The sequence below is a fragment of the Dipodomys ordii genome, unplaced genomic scaffold (genome assembly GCF_000151885.1).
Source record: "Dipodomys ordii isolate 6190 unplaced genomic scaffold, Dord_2.0 Scaffold2, whole genome shotgun sequence".
Lineage (NCBI taxonomy): Eukaryota > Metazoa > Chordata > Mammalia > Rodentia > Heteromyidae > Dipodomys > Dipodomys ordii.
This window is the reverse complement of record NW_012267218.1, coordinates 267530-286224: the sequence shown is the minus strand read 5'-3', so window position 1 is coordinate 286224 and position 18695 is coordinate 267530. Positions and strand designations below refer to the sequence as shown.

At 57.3% G+C, this 18695-nt stretch overlaps 1 protein-coding gene across 1 annotated transcript in view; it reads left to right on the top strand.

Moving 5' to 3' along the window:
• The window catches only part of Pacs2 (phosphofurin acidic cluster sorting protein 2), a 52277-nt gene extending 33808 nt beyond the window's left edge, over nucleotides 1-18469 (top strand). The window contains exons 12-28 of the mRNA XM_013012708.1: nucleotides 1435-1564; nucleotides 2398-2488; nucleotides 2759-2833; nucleotides 3308-3450; nucleotides 4148-4283; nucleotides 5341-5445; nucleotides 5640-5746; nucleotides 6152-6306; nucleotides 7341-7451; nucleotides 7706-7814; nucleotides 11883-11925; nucleotides 12846-12888; nucleotides 13203-13344; nucleotides 14390-14616; nucleotides 14740-14877; nucleotides 15018-15131; nucleotides 16055-18469. Coding sequence (XP_012868162.1) covers nucleotides 1435-1564; nucleotides 2398-2488; nucleotides 2759-2833; nucleotides 3308-3450; nucleotides 4148-4283; nucleotides 5341-5445; nucleotides 5640-5746; nucleotides 6152-6306; nucleotides 7341-7451; nucleotides 7706-7814; nucleotides 11883-11925; nucleotides 12846-12888; nucleotides 13203-13344; nucleotides 14390-14616; nucleotides 14740-14877; nucleotides 15018-15131; nucleotides 16055-16173 — 1988 coding nt within the window. The 3' untranslated portion in view covers nucleotides 16174-18469. The remainder of the gene's footprint in view (nucleotides 1-1434; nucleotides 1565-2397; nucleotides 2489-2758; nucleotides 2834-3307; nucleotides 3451-4147; nucleotides 4284-5340; nucleotides 5446-5639; nucleotides 5747-6151; nucleotides 6307-7340; nucleotides 7452-7705; nucleotides 7815-11882; nucleotides 11926-12845; nucleotides 12889-13202; nucleotides 13345-14389; nucleotides 14617-14739; nucleotides 14878-15017; nucleotides 15132-16054) is intronic.
• The last annotated feature ends 226 nt before the right edge of the window (nucleotides 18470-18695 follow it).

Sequence of the window (18695 nt, the reverse complement as noted above, 5' to 3'; positions counted from 1 at the left end):
GGGCCGGGCCGGGCCGGGCCGATTTTTGTTTCTTTGTGCCAGTATTAGGGTTTGGACTCAAGGCCTGGCACTGTCACATAGCTTTTTTTTTTTTTACTGTGGGCTGGTGCTCTAGTACTTGATCCACATCTCCACTTCTGGCTTTCCGATGGTTAATTGGAGAGAAGAGTGTCACAGACTTTCCTGCCTGAGCTGGCTTTGAACCGTGATCCTTAGGTCTCAGCCTCTCAAGTGGCTGGGATTACAGCTGCGAGCCACAGGTCCTTAGCACCTTCATATCCGATGAGCCTAGCAGAGGGGCCTCTGTGTTGCCTTGTGGGATGGCCAAGTGCCTGCCTGGCCGACCTGATCACTGCAGGGAGGAGCAGAGGGTGGAGCATGCGTCTGGACCTACAGAAGGACAAGTGACTCCTGATCCTGGCAGGGAACTGATCTGGAATCTTCTGTGGGACAGGTGTAAAAACATAACCTGACCACATGTGCTCTCACATAGAGCAGGACCTAAGGAGTGACAGGAAGAGGGCTTCAGCTAGGAGGTTCTGGCAAGCCAGAGGCCAGGTGGGGTGTGGGGCTGTGGATGACAGTGGAATCCCAAGGCCCCCTTCTTAGGAGGGACTTTGACCTGCGGCCACAGATGGGAGCCTCAGCAGAACTCCTCCTTCATGGGAATGGGGAGAAGGCAGCTCAGCCTGGTCTGGAGGAGAAAACAGATCAATCTACTCATGTTTACTAGAGACCCTTTCAGGACCAGGGAACCTGGATCTCAGGCCAAGGTGGCGCCAGCTTGTAACTGTGTATGGCCTGGGCCTTTGTTGTGGCTGCGAGGTCAGGGAAACCCCGGTGGTTAAAGAGGTTTGTTGTTTTTGAGCATTTAAAGTTAAAACAGACAGAAGCACACATAAGAAAGGTGGGCTTCCTAAGTCATTAGAAGCAAGAGTACCGTTAACCCTGCCTCCTATTGCTGCCTACTTGTGGCATGACATGGCCCTGTGGCTGCTGTGACAGGACCACAGATGTGCAACTTAAAACATCTATTTCGAACTGGAAGTGGCGCTGTGGCTCAAGTGGTAGAGCGCTCGTCTTGAGCTGAAGAGCTGAGGGACAGCGCCCAGGCCCAGAGTTCAAGCCCCACGACCGACAAAATAAACAAAACAAAAAAAGAACCCTATTATGGTCCTCATTCTTGGATGGCTCAGCCCTGTTCTCTGCCTGTTGTGTTGCTAGGCTTAGGTGAAGGCCCTGCCACTGACTCTTCCCGTGTGTGGAGCTTGACCTCCTACAGCAGCAGGACAGAGTCCCAGCGCAGCTCTTGCCCAGTGGAATGTCATCCTCACCATCTGGCAGCTACACCCCTGTAGCCAGTGCACCCCTCACATGCATCTGTCCCTTCCGCCGTATCCCTCCTCTCTGCCTGAATGGATTCTCTGTTTGCAGTGGATCTGGGCTCTATGCCATTGGCCAGCCCATGTTCTAAAGTGAGGCCTGGGTACCTTGGGACTGTGATTCTGAGTGATCGCACATGTGTGGCACCTGTGTCTTTAGCTCTCCTCACCCTCACATCTAGGTGGGTGTGCCAGCTGCCACACGCAGAACTTTCCAGCTTGAATGTCTTTTACGTCTCTTGTGTCTCTCTCTCCCTCTCTATTCTCCTCCCCTCTCTCCCTCTTCTCTCTGTCCCCTTCTCTCTCTCTCCCTCTTTATCTCTCCCTCTCCTCTCCTCTCTCTTTCCCTCATATTTCCTGCTGGGGATAGACATGTTTGATCCATATCTGATCTGGTTGCGATGGCCTGGGATAGACTGGCTGGTCTGCATGGTCTAGAATGACCTGGTTAGTCTGGATAACCTGAGATAGCCGAGTTGATTTCTGCATGGTCTTTGTGTGGTCTGGGATGACCTGATTGGTCTTGACGGGTCTGAGATGACCTACTTGATCTCTGGGTTGTTTGGGATAGCCTGATTGGTCTGGAATGGCCTCTTTGATCTTGATGGTCTCCACCAGGGTGCGCCTGGATCCTCAGTGGTGCCTTGGTTAAGTCCTGCAGAGTCCCTGTGCTTACCACACGAGCATCCCACGGCAGGGTTGTGGCAGTGGGGCTGGCGCTCACACCTTGTCTTGCTGGCAGCTTGGCCCTGGTTAAGGCCATGACAGACAGGTTTTCAGGAACAGACACTTTGCAGCTGATCTCACAGCAGGTGGACGTGCCTGCCTGACCTGGTGCGCAGGTCAGGATTCCCTCCGAATTTCCACTTTCTCGTGCCAGATCCCCGAGGGTGGGTGTGCTCCCCAGGCTCTTCCCCGAGTGTCAGCACTTTCTGTCGATCTAGCTCGGTTCTCACCAGCTGCCTGTCTGTGTGCTGTGGGGGGCAGTCTGGAGAATAACCCCTCCCTGAACCAGGCCGTACTTCGAAGGCCTGTCTCATTCCAGCTCACAAACGGAGATCGGGAGCGTCCACAGTGTCCGGAGCCATAGAGAGCCTCCAAGCCCCGTGAGTAAGGCTGTGCTGCACAGCAGCCGGGTCCTTGGGTTGGGCGTGGTCTTTCTCACTCTACCTGTCGTCCTGAGTGACGTGGGCTATGCGAGGCCAACACCAGTAAGAGTATTCTTGGTGAAGCTGGGCTGTGCCCTGCACAACAGCAGCTGGTCATTCTGGGATGACCCTTAGCCTACAGCCTGCAGCCTCCTCAGACCCTTGCCAGGAGTGCCTCAGCACCTGCCCTCCAGCATGACCGTGTCCCCATCTTGTTGCCCTCCCCAGGCAGATGCCCCTGAGAAGACACGGTCCCCGGGAGGCCAGCAGCCAAGTGACAGCATCTCTGACACGGTGACTCCTGTAAGTGTGCTGCCAGGGTCATGCCAGCCTGCCTGTGTGCATGGGCCACCAATTTACAGTGGCTCCACTGGGAGCTCCTTGTCCTCGGGCTGCCCTGGGCCCACGGCAGATAGCCAAGCTGCCAGTCAGTCTGGGGGCTCTGCCTGCTGTGTACCCAGCTTCACTAGAGCGTTTGCTCCTGCTGCCCTCATGAATGGTATTCTTGGAGATGCTGGGGCACTGTGCCTGTGTGTTAGAGCCAGGTCTCAGGCAGGTTTGGCCCTGGTCTCCTGGCAGCAGCTGAACTGAGTTCCCTAGCTGGAAGCTGTAGTATGTGGCCATGCCACATACTGGACCAGGGATGCAGAAGGCCTAATCATGCCCCTCCTCTAAGCCTGTGGCCCCACAGGCACGAGAGGCTCTCTGTGCTCGAGTGCATGTGCGCACGTGTGTTCCTAACTAGGCAGACACACACCGCTTCCTCCTTCTTTCCAGGGTGTATCAGACCCACGAGAACCAGCAGTGCCGCCCGAGGACAGCCCAGAGGCTGAGACCTCCACCCTGGATGTGTTCACTGAGAGGCTGCCGCCCAGTGGGAGGATCACCAAGACAGAGTCTCTGGTCATCCCCTCTACCAGGTGTGGCCCCAGTCAGTCCCCTGTCCCATTCCCCCCCCCCCCAGTGTCACTGCCCAGGTGATTGGGCAGCACAAGTGGAAAAGCTGGAAAAAAAAAAGCCAGAAGTGGCGCTGTGGCTTAAGTGGTAGAGTGCTAGCCTTGAGCTGAAGAGCGGAGGGACAGTGCCCAGGCCCAGAGTTCAAGCCCCATGACTGACAAAAAAAAAAACCAAAAAAACGTTATGCAACAAACTGTCAGACTGGAGGCATGGCTCAAGTGCTACAACACCAGCTATGAGTGAAAAAACTGGGCAGAGTACAAGGCTCTGAATTCAAACCCCAGCACGGTGTGCACAGGAAGTTTACAGCCCTGGATTTTTTCCTCAATATATGCTATGGCCTCTGACCCTTTGAAGAGCTCAAAATTGGAGGTCCGCCCTCTATACACAGGCTGGATTGCACATCACTATGATATTCTGGACTCTCCTGAAGCAGGAATTTGTACACCATCATTTTCCCAGCAGGGGTCACAGGGACCTGGGTCAGACCCTGGTGCAGTGACTCTTGACAGTCCACATCCTGCATGGGCTCCCTCCTCCCCTCTCCCCTAGCCATGAGAAAGAGCTGAGCACTGAGACCCTATTCAGATCGGTAACAATGCGATTGTCCTTCCCTGCCCTCTACCTCCACTGCCCCATTTGGCCTACCTTGGTTCCCAGCAGGCCTGAGGTCAAGCCAGCTGGCCGCCGAGGCCGGAGCACATCCCTGAAGGAGCGGCAGCCTGCCCGGCCACAGAACGAGCGAGCAAATAGTCTGGACAACGAGCGCTGCCCAGACACACGGAGCCAGCTGCAGGTGTGTGCCCAGCACAGGGAGGGTGTGTAGGGACGGTGCAGGTGTGTGCTCAGAGCAGGGAGGGTGTGTACAAAGCACAGGGAGCGTGTGTGCCCAGCACAGGGAGCGTGTGTGCATAGAGCAGGGAGCATGTGTGGGGACATCGCAGGTGTGTGCACAGAGCAGGGAGCGTGTGTGGGGACATCACAGGTGTGTGCAGGGAGCATGTGTGGGGACATCACAGGTGTGTGCACAGAGCAGGGAGCATGTGTGGGGACATCACAGGTGTGTGCACAGCACAGGGAGCGTGTGTGCACAGAGCAGGGAGCATGTGTGGGGACATCGCAGGTGTGTGCACAGAGCAGGGAGCGTGTGTGGGGACATCACAGGTGTGTGCACAGCACAGGGAATGTGTGTGGGGACATCGCAGGTGTGTGCCCAGCACAGGGAACGTGTGTGCACAGCACAGGGAGCGTGTGTGGGGACATCGCAGGTGTGTGCACAGCACAGGGAGGGTGTGTGGGGACATCGCAGGTGTGTGCACAGAGCAGGGAGCGTGTGTGCACAGAGCAGGGAGCGTGTGTGGGAACATCACAGGTGTGTGCACAGAGCAGGGAGCGTGTGTGCACAGAGCAGGGAGCGTGTGTGCACAGAGCAGGGAGCGTGTGTGGGGACATCGCAGGTGTGTGCACAGAGCAGGGAGGGTGTGTGGGAACATCACAGGTGTGTGCACAGCACAGGGAGCGTGTGTGGGGACATCGCAGGTGTGTGCACAGAGCAGGGAGGGTGCAGAGCAGCCTGGAGTGATTCTGGAGACGATGGGTACTTGGTGAGCTTGGAGGGTCTTCTGGCCCAGGGGCCCTCTGTAGACAAGGGCACTAATCATGGGTCCTCTTGCCCGGAAGCTCTCAGCCCTGGGGTGCATATTAGCCATTCAAGTCTGTCCAGGAGTGCGGCTACCTCAGCCCAGGGCTGCACTGAAGCCTTGTAGCTCTGGGGGCAGGAAGTCCTGAGGTGGCAGGGTGGGGAGGTGTTGGCTCCTGAGTCCCCTGGTTATGGACGGCCTCTGTGTCTCCAGATCCCCAGGAAGACGGTGTATGACCAGCTGAACCATGTCCTCATCTCGGACGACCAGCTTCCAGAGAACATCATTCTGGTCAACACCTCTGACTGGCAGGGGCAGGTAGGAGGGCAGCTCTGTGGCCCACCCTCTGGGTGGACTGAGAGTCAGAGTGGTGTGGCTGAGGAGGGAGTGGGCTGGTGACGGTCAGGATTGCCGGGGCCTTTGTGGATTTCTCTGAAGTCGGAGCCTGATCTGGGGGCTAAAGGGGGTGGGCAGGCGCTGTGCTGAGGCCGCTGTCCTGCCTGCCCCTCCAGTTCCTCTCAGATGTCCTCCAGAGGCACACGCTCCCCGTGGTGTGCACATGCTCCCCCGCAGATGTCCAGGCGGCCTTTAGCACCATTGTCTCGCGCATCCAGAGATAGTGAGTCTGCGGGCCCTCCCTCACGTTCTTGCCCATGCTTGTGGAGGCTCTGAGCTGGGGGTGCGCTGGGGGTGCCAGGCACCAAGCCTCCTGCACCAGGTTCCACTCAGATTCCCAGTGGGTGTCCTGGCACTCGGGAAGCGTGACAAGGGGAGAAGCAGTCTCAAGTGGCCACCTAGACATCTTCAGAGGCCACACCTCCTGTCCCCCAGCCCGGGTCCATCCAGGCAGACACCATCGAAGCCCGGGGCTTGTGTGGCAAGACATCTGGGTTTGGTAGTTGCACGGGGTGGGAACAGTGCGTCTGAGGGCACGCCTTCCCTGGGGTTCAGCTGGGTGGTCCTGGGCCCGGGACAGTTCCCCTGAGTCCTGTCCCTTTTCACCCCCCCTTCCTCGGGGTTGCAGCTGCAACTGCAATTCCCAGCCCCCCACTCCAGTGAAGATCGCCGTGGCGGGAGCCCAGCACTACCTCAGCGCCATCCTGCGGCTCTTCGTGGAGCAGCTGTCCCACAAGACGCCGGACTGGCTCGGCTACATGCGCTTCCTCATCATCCCCCTGGGTGAATGCCACGGCCGTGCGGGCAGGGGTGCCAGCACCGCTGCATGACTCGGTTTCTCCTGGGGAGGCAGATGTGGTTTATGCTTTGGTAACTTTTTTTTGTGGGGGGGGGGTCTGGTTGTAGGACTTGAACTCTGGGCCTGGGTGCTGTCCCTCAGCTCTTCAGCTCAAGGCTAGCACTCTACCACTTGAGCCACAGTGCCACTTCCAGCTTTTTTCTTTTTCTGCTTATGTGGTGCTGAGGAATCGAACCCAGGGCCTCAGGCATGCAAGGCAAACACTCTACCACTGAGCCACCTTCCCAGCCCTTTGGTAACTATTTAAAGTGATGTAAGCTGAGTACAGTCCCAGCACAGAGGAGGTAGAGGCAGGATGGTCGCAAGTTCAAGGCCAGCCTAGGCTGCATAGTCCCCTGAAAAATACAAAGAAAAAGAAAAAGCGAGACTGGCTGCCTGTGGCTCACACCTATAATCCTAGCTGCTCAGGAGGCTGACATCTGGGGAACATGGTTCAAAGCCAGCCTGGGTAGAAAAGTCTGTAAGACTCTTATCTCCAATACACTACTCAGAAAAAGCCAGAGGCGGCTCTGTGCCTCAAGTGGTAGAGCACTAGCCTTGAGCATCAAGGGGCTCAGGGATAGCACCCAGGTCCAGAGTTCAAGCCCCAGGACTAGCAAAAAAAAAAGGAAAAGAGAAAGAAAAAACCTAAAAGTGGTTTGGGAGAGAAGACAAAGCTGTCACCCAGTCAGCCACCATGATCCATGCCAGTTTTGGTTCTGTGGTCAAAAATGGAAACAACAGGCCTTTTAGGTTGCTTGAGTTCTTGGTAGCTCCAATAATTTTTTTCATTTATGTACTTTATCTTACGAGGAAACAAATCTTGATTTTTTTGACAAGATCTAGAGCGATGACTGACTTGGACCTTCCCGAGTGAGGGAAGCTGCGTCAGTGGGCCACGGAAGGCCACCCCAGAGGCGCTCGGGACAGTGGAGTTGTCTGGGATCTGTGTGGTGACTGCTCTGCTCTTGGCTCACAGGTTCCCACCCTGTGGCCAGGTACCTGGGCTCCGTGGACTACCGCTACAACAACTTCTTTCAGGACCTGGCCTGGAGAGACCTGTTTAACAAGCTGGAAACCCAGAGCACTGGTGAGATCCAGCATGGTGCCAGTGTTGGGGAGGAAAGTGTTGGCTGCGGTGTGCGGCCCCCTTCCCCTGGAGACTTCTGTGGGCCTCTCGGAGCTGCCCTCTCGCAGCCTGATCCGCAGCCCTCCTGCCAAGTAGGATGTTTCTGGAGGGGTGGGCAGGCCTTCGGGATTTAGAGAGAAGCCTTACCCCTCACCTGTGGGCTGGCTCGTGGGCCCAGAACAGCCTAGACCTCACCAGGCCACTTCCTCCTGCAGTACAGGACACGCCAGACATCGTGTCACGCATCACCCAGTACATCGCGGGCGCCAACTGCGCCCACCAGCTGCCCATCGCCGAGGCCATGCTGACCTACAGGCAGAAGAGGTAACAAGGTGGACCCTGGCCACTGCCGCCCTGCTGCAGCCTCTCCCCTGGCCATGGGCTGCATTGTCTGGGGGGTTGGTGTGTAGGGTGAGGGTGGAAAGAAGCTTTCAAGCTCGGAGGGCCTGGTCCACAGAGGCTCTGCTAACTCCAAGTCCTAGCAGAATAGCAGCTTGGGTTTTCAGAGCCCCTAGTTTTGTATATAGTGAAGTTTTTCTGATGCAGCTAGTGGCGGCTGGTTAACCCTCTGGCCTCTCACAGGATCGTGGCCTTGGCCACAGTGTTCAGAAACCATAGGTGGAGGCCTGCCCTGACCAGGGGCTATTGGCATGGGCCTGGGTCCTTCATCCTAAGGAGCTGAGTAGCCCTGAGCAAGAGCCCTACCATTGGCACAAGCAGGGGCCAACCTGTGGTCTTAGGGAACTGAGCGTTCCCCTCTTGGATCAGACCTGTTGACCTGTGTGGCGGTGTGTGGGGGGTGGGGGGGTAAAGGCAAAGGCCATGTCACTGCCCTTCTAGGGAGGCTGCTCCCTCCTAACACCTACACAACGCCTAGCCCTTTCCCCAGGTCAGAGGGCAGGCGGCAGGTCTGTGAGGCACAGGGGATGTCAACGCCGCCGTCCCCACACAGGGCTCACCTTCAGCTTCTGCCCCAGAGCAGGGGTGGGGCCCCTCCAGTGGGGCTGGGGGGGGGGCTTTCCGCAGCTCCCAAGAACATCGTAACACATCTGTTTTCTCTTTTGGTGGCTTTCTGAAAAGGAAAAAGCACTTTCACTTTGACTTTACCCTGAGGTACAGCTCTCTGGCCTGCACCTGTGTCTGTCCCCAGGCTGGTCTTTAGGGCTTGTTTAGCAGAGTGACCACCCAAGTCCCCCCCCTCCCCGATACCCAGGGAGTGAGGAAGGTGCCCCTCGGGGTCTGGACCCCCTTCCTTGGCCCTGTTGCCCAGTGAGCCCGTAGGGGACCCACAGTCCGTACAAAGTGGGGCAGGGGGTGCAGAGCCTATGAGACTCTGGGCTGGAGTCACAGCCATTGAGGCTGAACTCACACACCTCGCCCAGGGCTCTGCTCCCCATGCCTGGCCTCCGCCCGGAGATAGCAGTGCCAGTCCTCCTGGGGAACATGGAGGGGCACCAGGGAACTGGCCCCCTGGCCCGCGCCTCCGTTGATGTGCTCTGCAGAGGCACAGGAAGGGCACTCCCTGCCTTCATAGGTTCCCAGGGAGGCAGCCAGACCCCTAGGATCCCCAAACATAAAGTACTTCAGCCCCAAAGAGCACTTCGTCTCTTGAAACTTGGACTAGTCAGGCTGAGATGTCTCAGGCTCCCTCAGCACTCGTCCTTTTCCTTGGGGTGCAGTCCTGCCTTCTGTCTTGGTCATCTGTCTTGGTATCTACTCCTTTGAGAAGCCCCTGCTCCCGGGACAGTTGATGGGTCCGGGAGTCCTCCCTGCTGGAGCTTCAGGCCACTGGGACATGGTAGCTAGCACCAGTCTGCTAAACAAGCCCTCAAGTTGGAGAAAGACCAGCCCAGCCATCATGCCTTCCTCTCCAGCATGCTCCCCCACAGGTGTACTTCCGTCAGCAAAATAAGACTTGAGGACCCCTCTAGCTCCTTGTGCCTTCTGCCCTGCCTGCGGTCTGGTGGTGACACTGGCACTGGCTACGCCACCTGGCACTGCAGGGTACCAGTGAGGCCTCAGAGCCCGGCCTGGCTCTTCTCCAGCCCAGTTCTGTGAGAGCTCTGCAGATGACCAGCTCTCCAGCTAACTCCTGCCTGCCCATCTCTCCTTTGCAGAGGGCTAGCTGGCGGGTGTGGGTGTGGCTCTTACTCTGCTGACTGCGGAGTTCCTGAAGAAGTGCTTGTGTGCTGTGGGCGCTGGCTGCCCTCTGTGTCAGGCTTGAGTCTTGGTGGCAAGTGGGTGTCACGCTGTCACGCCTGTGCTGATGTTGCCTGCATGGCCCAGGGTGCAGCTTGGCTTTAAGTTCTGGCAGCTTATCTGTGTTGTGGCATCTCGGCCATGTGTGGGCTTATCAACCATGCTCTGCCGCTAAGCGGCTCATGGAGCATGGACAAGATACCACTCTGCCATAGTCCTGAGGCCCTGGAGGGTTGGCACCTCCTCAAGCACTGGGACCAGCAGCTCCACCCAGCCTCCCTCTGTGACTTCCTGGCCCAGAAGAACGCGATGTTGCTGAGATTTCCAAACATCTGCCAAAGCACACAGGTGGCAGCTCACATGTGGACGCCCACCTTGGTCTCTCATTGCAATGGCTATGTGCAGAGCCAGTGACACATGAGGCCCAGAGGCCTCTGGATGCCAGAGCCATGACAGGCCTAGGAGTTGGGTTTGTTCTTTGAAGTGGATTGGGGGCCGGGGGTTCTCTGGAAACACTGCCTTAGAAAGGAAAGGAAGGCTAAGAATTGGGTCATCTTCCGGGGGAAGGGAGACTCTGCAGGTATGTCCTCCCAAGCTACCTTTGGGGAGATGGGGGGGCCTGCTGTGGGTGAGTATCAGGCAAAGAGGCCCTCTACCATTGGCAGTACCCACCCAGGCACGGGCTCCTGGGCACATTTGTGTGAGATGTTCTAGACACAAGCTCCTACTACCCCTCCCCCTGGGTCTGGGGAATCAGGTGCTGCTCTTGGAAGCCAGTGCCAAGGGCCAGTGGCAGACTGGCCAGAGGCCTCCGCAGTCCTGCTCCCTGCAAAGACCTAGGAGATCAAGTGCTAGGCAATATCCGCACGGGGCTGTACGTGAGTGTACTTCCCCTGTCTGGGCAGTTCCCTGGAATCCCAAGAGAAGCTCTTCCCTGGCCCACCCCCAGCATTCTGCCACTCCTCGCCACCAGGGGCATTATCTCCATGTGCGAGAGCTACATTGGCATCAGAGTCCAGCCTGAGGAAATAAAAGTGGAGAAAGAGTCAGCAAAGGTGCCTAGAGAGGACTCCGCATTACTGACGTCTGGGTGAAGGGGCACCTCCAGATGCAAACCCAGGAGCCCGAGGCGAGGTGGGCAGGGACGGACGGAGTGGAGGAGACGAGCCCTGCCCTGCACACCATCAAGATACCGTGCTCAGAAGGACATGCTCTCTAGCTGCCAATGCAGTCATCTGCTCCCTACTGAACTCACTCTGAGACTGTCGGGGGACTGGACTGGTCCAGTCTGCAGCCTCTGTAGAGATAAAATAGCCACCTTGGCTGGGCGACACACAGGGGAAGGAAGACAAATAGGTTTTTTCCTCCTTGGTTCCTTCCTGAACACGGCATCTTAGCAGTGGAGGGCTGTGGTTTTGCCGATGCTGCACAGAGCCAACTCTACTCAATATGGTCTCCAGCCCCGAGCTTGATCAGCTCACCGAGACCCCACCTCAAAGCTGGCACAGGACTAGCTGTTAGGACCTAGTGTGTCCTCCAACTTCACAGCTCAATGTGCAGCCTCACCCGGTGACTGTCAGGAGGAAATTGTTCTAGCTTTGGGCTAGCCACCTCCTATCTCTGGGTCTGGAACACGTAAGGCATGTACGGCTCTGGGCAGAGCGGGAACTGGAGTGGTGAGGCTGGCGGCAGGCAGGCGCCTGTGTGCTGGCCCCTCCCCCACCTTGAGTGCTCTGGCCTTCCTCCCCAGCTGCCAGACCGTTTATATCTCTTCATCCCGGTGCCTAATTCACACCATGGGCACAGCACCCCTTACCCTTCCTACATGTTAACATGTCAGAAGAGATCCAAAGCTGGGCGCTGGTGGCTCACGCCTGTAATCCTAGCTACTGAGGAGGCTGAGATCTGAGGATCATGGTTCAAAGCCAGCCTGGACAGAAAAGTCCATGAGACTCTGATCTCCAAAGAAGTGGCGCTGTGTCTCAAGAGGTAGAGCGCTTGCCTTGAGCTGAAGAGCACAGGGACAGCGTCCAGGCCCAGAGTTCAAGCCCAACAACCAACCAAAAAAAAAAAAAAAGAGAGAGATCCAAGTGCCAGCGCACAGGGTGGGCTGGGACTGGAGACAGGCAGACCAAGACAGCACACAGCCGGGCTGTGCCTAGGGGAGTATAACTGTGTTTTTCTTATTCTCAGCCCTGATGAAGAGTCGTCCCAGAGATTCATTCCCTTTGTTGGGGTGAGTATTACCAGCTTCACCCGTGGGGCACAGGCCTGCCAACATGCCTTCACAAGAGTACTTTTCCAAGCCGTCCCCACCATGCTGGCCAGCCGAGGACTGCCCAGGTCGTTCCCATTAAAGCCCCTTACTTCCTGCAGGTCAGGGGGTGGAGGGGTGTTGGCCCTATCAGTGGACACATGAAAGCTGAGGCCTGTGGACACTGATGGCCCAGTGTCTAGGAAGGGAGGCCCACCCTGTCTTCCAGACAAGAAGATAGGACATCTCACCTCATTGCTCAGGCTGGGCTGTAGTTGTCAGTCCCAAGGTTTCTGTCTCTCCCTGCCAGTACTGGGGCCTCCCTCCCAGCAGTGTTATTTCCCAGCACTGTTTCGTCTGTAGCAGAGACCTATGTGTAGTGTGGCCACCAGTGACCCTCAATGATGGCCGTCCTCCTGGGAGGGACAGGACCTGGAGAGCACCCCAGGCTAGGTGTCATTGAGAGTGACGGGAGTGCCCTGTTGGCGACTTGTCACTGTGCAGTCAGGGCCCTGAATTGAGCATTATAATTCATTCTATCGTGGGTCATGGCACCACGTTGGACAGTACAAAACTAAGGCACTGTTCCCATGTGCTCACAGGGCTCAAGCAGCCTCTGCCTGTACAGCAGCAGCCCTCAGGCAAGCATCCTGATCTTGCTAGTTGACTGGACCTGAGCAGTCATACTGGCACAGGCTTTGCTCCTGCCCGGAGCTGAGCTCTGCCCCATGGATGGAAGTGACTCAGACCTGGTACTTCCAATGGGTACAAAGGCTGGGCAGCGCCAGCCAGCCTGGAGTCCACTGCCCAGAGCTCCTAGGTGGGGGTCCAGAAGGCAGCTCAGGAGGACCACATGCATGCATGCATGCAGCTGCCTCCAGCCAGTGTCTGTCACGTTCCAGGTTGTAAAGGTTGGAATTGTGGAACCATCGTCAGCCACATCAGGTAACCGATCCCTTTGGAGGCCTGTGTGAGTAGCCCTCAGCACACAGTGCCAGCACCCTGGTGATGCACTGGTTCCAGAGAGAGTGTTCTCCTGGTCCTGGGGACCTGTGACCAGCCCCATGAAGCCTCAGGCCAAAGCAGGCTGAGGAGCAGTCCTGGCCAAGGGGAAAAAAATTTCCTGCCTCCCACACCAGCCATTCTGCCACTCCACCTGCCTGTCTGCCCACTTCCCCTAACCCAGGGGGCTGTAGAGGCCCCTCCCTGCAGCCAGAGCAGCACAGGGGCTCACCACTGCCCGTGACTCCTCCTCAAAGGTGACTCCGATGACGCGGCCCCCTCGGGCTCCAGCGTGCTCTCCTCCACCCCACCGTCCACATCCACATCTCCCGCAGCCAAGGAGGCCTCGCCCACCCCCCCTTCTTCCCCATCAGTGAGCGGAGGCCTGTCCTCCCCCAGGTAAGAAGCAGGACTCTTGTCTAATTGTGGGAGACCCATTCTCCATGTGCCTCACCTGTCAGAGCCCCATGGGTGGGCATAGGCTGAGGGCACTGTGGGTGGGCATGAACGGAGGGCCTTGTGGTGGACATGGACTGAGGGTGCTGTGGGTGGGCACAGGCTGAGGTGCTGTAAGGGACTGAAGGTTGGCCCTGCTGCTACTGAGTTGGGTAGGCCTAGGGTCTCCACTGAGGACTCAGGAAAGAAGCTGCCACATGAATGAACATGCAATCTCATGGAATCTGACATGGTTTTGCACAGGGCAGGCTAGCCGTCAAAAGAGGAGGCAAAGCCAGGTACCATGGCTCAGTTCTGTAACCCTAGCTACTTGAGAGAGATAAGCTAAGGGAACGCAGTGTATGGTCAGCCTGGTCATAACAGTTTGCATGGGTCTCTCTCAGCCAGTGGCTAGTTCCCTGCCACGGTGGAGGCACATGATGCCCAGCCGTGGGGACACACCTCTGCACAACCACACGGAGGAGAATTGGCTATAAGAATCAGTGCATGTCAGCCCAGGCATAAAGCAAGACCCTCCTCTTTGTGTTCATATGAAAAGGGCTGAAAGCATGGCCTCAGTGTATGGTGCCTGGCTAGCAAGTGTAAGGCCCTGAGTTCAGTACCAGAGGGGACAAAGGAGGGGTGGAGACCTGAGAGAGGAGGTGTAGGAGATAGGCTCTTCAGCCCCAGTCCCACCAGGCCACCTGGGTCTCAAGAGCTACTCAAACAGCAAATCACACTGGTAGCATTTGTCCTTCATGCCGTACAGGCCTTGAGGCCCAGGTGAGGCTTTCTCAGCCGGCAGCTCACACTACCCCTGGAAAGCAGCTGGGCAGGCTGTCTGAGCACTGCACCTGTGCTGGGGCTGAGGCACAGAGGAGATGGTGCCAAGGGCACCTTACACTTCATTTTCCCCAGGTTGGGGGAGCAGCTGCCGCCCACACTTCTGCCTGGGGTGAGACGTGACACTCGGTCACACGGTGCAAGCTCTCTCCTCTGCCTTTCACAGCCAGGGTGTCGGCGCTGAGCTCATGGGGCTACAGGTGGACTACTGGACAGCAACCCAACCCACAGACAGGAAGAGAGATGCCGAGAAGAAGGACCTGCCCACCACCAAAAACACGCTCAAGTGCACTTTCCGGTCCCTCCAGGTCAGCAGGCTGCCCAGCAGCGGTGAGGCTGCGACCACCCCCACCATGTCCATGACTGTGGTCACCAAGGAGAAGAACAAGAAGGGTGAGGTGGGGGGAGTGCTGAGCAGGGTAGACGGTGGGAGAGGGGCAGCCGTGGTCAAGGCTGGGGTCGGGAGTGCCATCCCCAGCAAGTTCCCAATAAACTTGCCTATGGCTGACCTCAAAGGGGGGCTGGTCAGATGTGCTCAGAGAGCAGCAGCCCCTAAGCCTGGAGGGTCTGAGCGGCTTCTGGCCCCCAAGTGGAGAGCCTCTGGGCAGACAGAAAGGTGCTGTCTGTGGCCACAGCAAGAAGCTGCCACCCCTGGTGAGCTGGGGGCTGAGGGCTGGGCCAGCTGAGTCCTCTTCCCTCCAACTGTTGCCTTCCTACCCTGCTTACTATGGGGCTCCAGCTTAGCCTGGCCCTGAAGCAGCAGCGGGACCATAGCACGACCCTTTTCCTCCCAGTGATGTTTTTGCCTAAGAAAACGAAGGACAGGGATGTGGAGTCCAAAAGCCAGTGCATCGAGGGCATCAGCCGCCTGATCTGCACAGCCAAGCACCAGCAGAACATGCTGCGGGGTGAGCTCGGTGGCGGGGTAGGGGCTGTGGTGTGCCCAGGGACAGTCTGTGACCCAGAGTCCCACCTGGTTCTATGCAAACCAGGGGTGGAATGGATCGAGATGGCTTTTCAGAACCAGAAGAGCAATCAGTTCTGTTTTGCTGTGAAGGGCATGTTGTATAATTCATGCTCAGAACACATTCCGATTAGGCTCTTGCATGCATCTAGCAGCTTTTCAAAGTCAAGTAACTTTTTAGTCCTGAGTTTGTTTATTCTGTTTATTTTTTTGGCTGATACTAGGGTTAGGAATCAGCCTTGTGCTTGTCTGACTTGCCCTATCACTTGAGCCACACTGCAGTCTCCTTTGAGTTTTTAAGATGGACATGTATATTTCAAAGTGTCCCATGAAGGGTGTGCAGAGTACAGAGCTCAGGGTTTAGCTTTGTTAGTCCAGGTCCCAAGGTGCAGCATTTGGTCACCCTGGTCTTCCCATGGTGATTTCCAAGTGATTATTGTTGTTTTGGTGCTGGTCCTAGGGCCTGAGCTTTTTTGAGCCACAGCTCCACTTCCAGCTTTTTTGTTAGTTAATTCGAGATAAGAGTCTCACAGATGTTCCTGCCTAGGCTGGCTTTGCATCAAGATTCTCAGATCTCAGCCTCTTGAGTAGCTGGGTTAGAGGTATGAGCCATCGATTGGCATTTGGACATCTAAGTGGAGGCATTTTTAATGGGGCCTGCCATGTCTCACACCTGAGAAGGATGTAATGTGGATGATGTGCAGGCCAGGCTTATACATTCTTGTGTGCTACCCTGGGAGACCAGCCTGTGATGGCCTGCGTCTGGGAGGGCAGAGGGAAGAAAAGGCTTGTGAGTGGGGCTTCCTTCCTGGGTGGGTCCTCGGGAAGCACTGGGTGGGCAGGTGATCAGGCAGCCCTCTTCCACAGTCCTCATCGATGGCGTGGAATGCAGCGATGTCAAGTTCTTCCAGCTGGCTGCCCAGTGGTCCTCACATGTGAAGCACTTCCCCATCTGCATCTTCGGACACTCCAAAGCCACCTTCTAGCTCCACCCATGGAGGGGCCAGCACAGGACAGTGGAGGAAATTGTCCTGCCCTTGGTGGCCATTGTTGGAGGGGCAGCTGCATTTCTGTTAACACTTGTTTACTACAGAGACAGACCCTTAAAACACAAAGAAACAGTCTTAAGTATGAATGTGCTCAGAGCCTGGAAACTGAGGGACAGGTAGCTCTCTGATGGGTGCCTAGTAACTGCTCTGCTTAATAACCTGAAAGTCTGGCTGAGTGAGAGGCTGGAGAGCTGAGGGAAGTGCATCTGGTCTCAGGAGCCCCTAGAGCCTGCAAGAAGGAGGGTTCTTGCCTTTGAATCCTGTCGTACCTGGAAGCAAGGATGCTACTTCCTCGGGGAGCCCTTGGTAGGCACAGGCTGTGGAGCTTGGTGACCGGAGGCTGAAGACCATGGACATGTTCTGCCCCTTGTGTGGGATGATACCCCACTCCCACCCTGGCTCCGTCCAGCCTTACGGTGGAAGTTTTACAGTAGATCTTTCTAATGCTCTCAAAGACATATAACTACCGACGTAGCTGCCAAACATGTTGCTCTCATGAAGTCCCCTCGAGGCTGGGCTGAGCCAGTGGAACCCACCCCCACCCCCCGCCTTGCTCTCTGCTCTGGTTGCTAAGGCACTGCTAGTCTTCTGTTTATCTTGCTGCCCCAGACTCATCTGCACAGCCCTGTGTAGTCCCTGCAAATGTCCTCGAGTCTGGACTGGAAAACAGGAAGTGAAAGCTGGGGTCTCCCTGAAGTCCCATCTGCTGTGCCCTCCCACCCCCTACCCCGCCTGCTAGACAAGAGCACCCAGAACTGGCCACATGGTGAACTGAGATACAGAGAGCCAAATATGTATATGGTGCCTACAGCAACAAGATGGCCAATGAGAGCTAGAGCAGGCTGGCCTGAGTGCGGAAGCCAGGCAGGACACGGAGCCGAGACCCCTCCAGGCCAAGCCTCTGGGAGCAAGCCACACGCCTGCCCTGGGCTTCCTCCTGGGTAGCAGCCCTGCCTTCTGCCAGAAAGGGTATGCTGAGCTGCATCGAGACCCATCCTTCTCCCAGCAAGGCCCACACCCTGGAGTCCCCACCTGGCTTCCATTCCCTTGGTGGCAGTAACCCTCCCAGGGACTCCGGTGTACCCCACAGGGAAGTTCTGAGCCAGTGTCCTAAGATCAAGAGCTGCACGAGGCTATGCTCAGACTGCCAAATGCAGGCCAAGCCAAGTCACAAAGGAGTCCCCGCTTTCTGAGGTGCGAGGTGGCCTGTTTTTCTTAACTGAGATCTACCTGCATTAATGCCTGCTCCCCTCCTCCCAGGTAGATGAATAGATAGGGCTTGTTTTTCCAGAGTGAGGACCCTGGGGCTGGGGCTGGAATCTTGGGTTGGCTCTAGATCCCTGGGTGGCCTGAACAGAATGCCAGATGAAGGACACTGCTGAACTGCACTGAGGAATGGGGGACGGGGGTGGGGGCAGGGCTGATCTGATCCGATCTGGCCGCTATAAAACGTGGGCCTTGGTAAGAAGGATCTGACATGGCTCTCTAGAGTCAAGACAACAGGGAGCTAGCTCAGTTCCTGGCTACCAGCAGCCCCTTTCCTGGAGACTTCCCTCCTGCACACACATCTCACTGGCCTTGTACACACAAGGGGAGGGCACGGGCAGAACCTCTGTCCAGCAGCTGGCCCTGGGCTTTGCCCGCACAGCCTAGCAATTGAACATCACGTAGCCACCGTCACAGCATGCCCTGTGCCTGGGGGTGGTGCTGTCAAGACACCTGGGCTACAGTCACCCCTCTGTGCCTCAGTTTCCCCATCAGTTTTTAAAGAGGGATGGTCACGTTTCCCCTGCCTACCTCATGGAGCTATTTTGAGGATTTGTGGAAAAGCACTTTGTCCCCCTAGAAGGACAACTGGAAGCCAAAGCCATCTGATGGCCAGTGTAGCAGCTGGGGACCGTGGGGAGTGCGTGAGGTGTGCGTGCCCTCGGGCCTCAGCCCTGAGGTCGCCCCTGTCCTAAAGGCTCAGCACTGCCCAGCCACGGGGCAGTGGGCCTCGCCGGCTCCTCTGGCCTGGCCTGCTGGCTCCGTGGTGTGGGCAGACTCCAGCGCACGGTGCCGCGGACACGCGCCTTCCCTCGGGCGCCGTCCCCACTGGGCGGGCCAGCCGCACCTCCCTGCAGGGGTCACCCCTTCCACTGTCGTCCACCCTGGAAGACCCGACCGCCTCCAGCCTCCGTCCTCCGTCCTCCCGAGAACGTCCGCCGCTTCCTCCCGGAGCCGGCCCGCGCCGGCGGCCTCCAGGGTGTGTGTGTTGTCAGTCCCGTCCGGCTTCCGTGGGAGCGGGACTCGTGTAAATAGCTTTTCCAAGCAGACGCTGGTCGGCCGCGGCCCTGTGGACGACTTTACGGTGCTGACGCGACACTAATAAACCGAGGGCACTCCGCCGGCCTCTGCTGTCCTTCCTCGGGGCCTCAGGCCTGGCCGCGCGGGGCCAGGAGGGGTGGGGACGGGGAGGC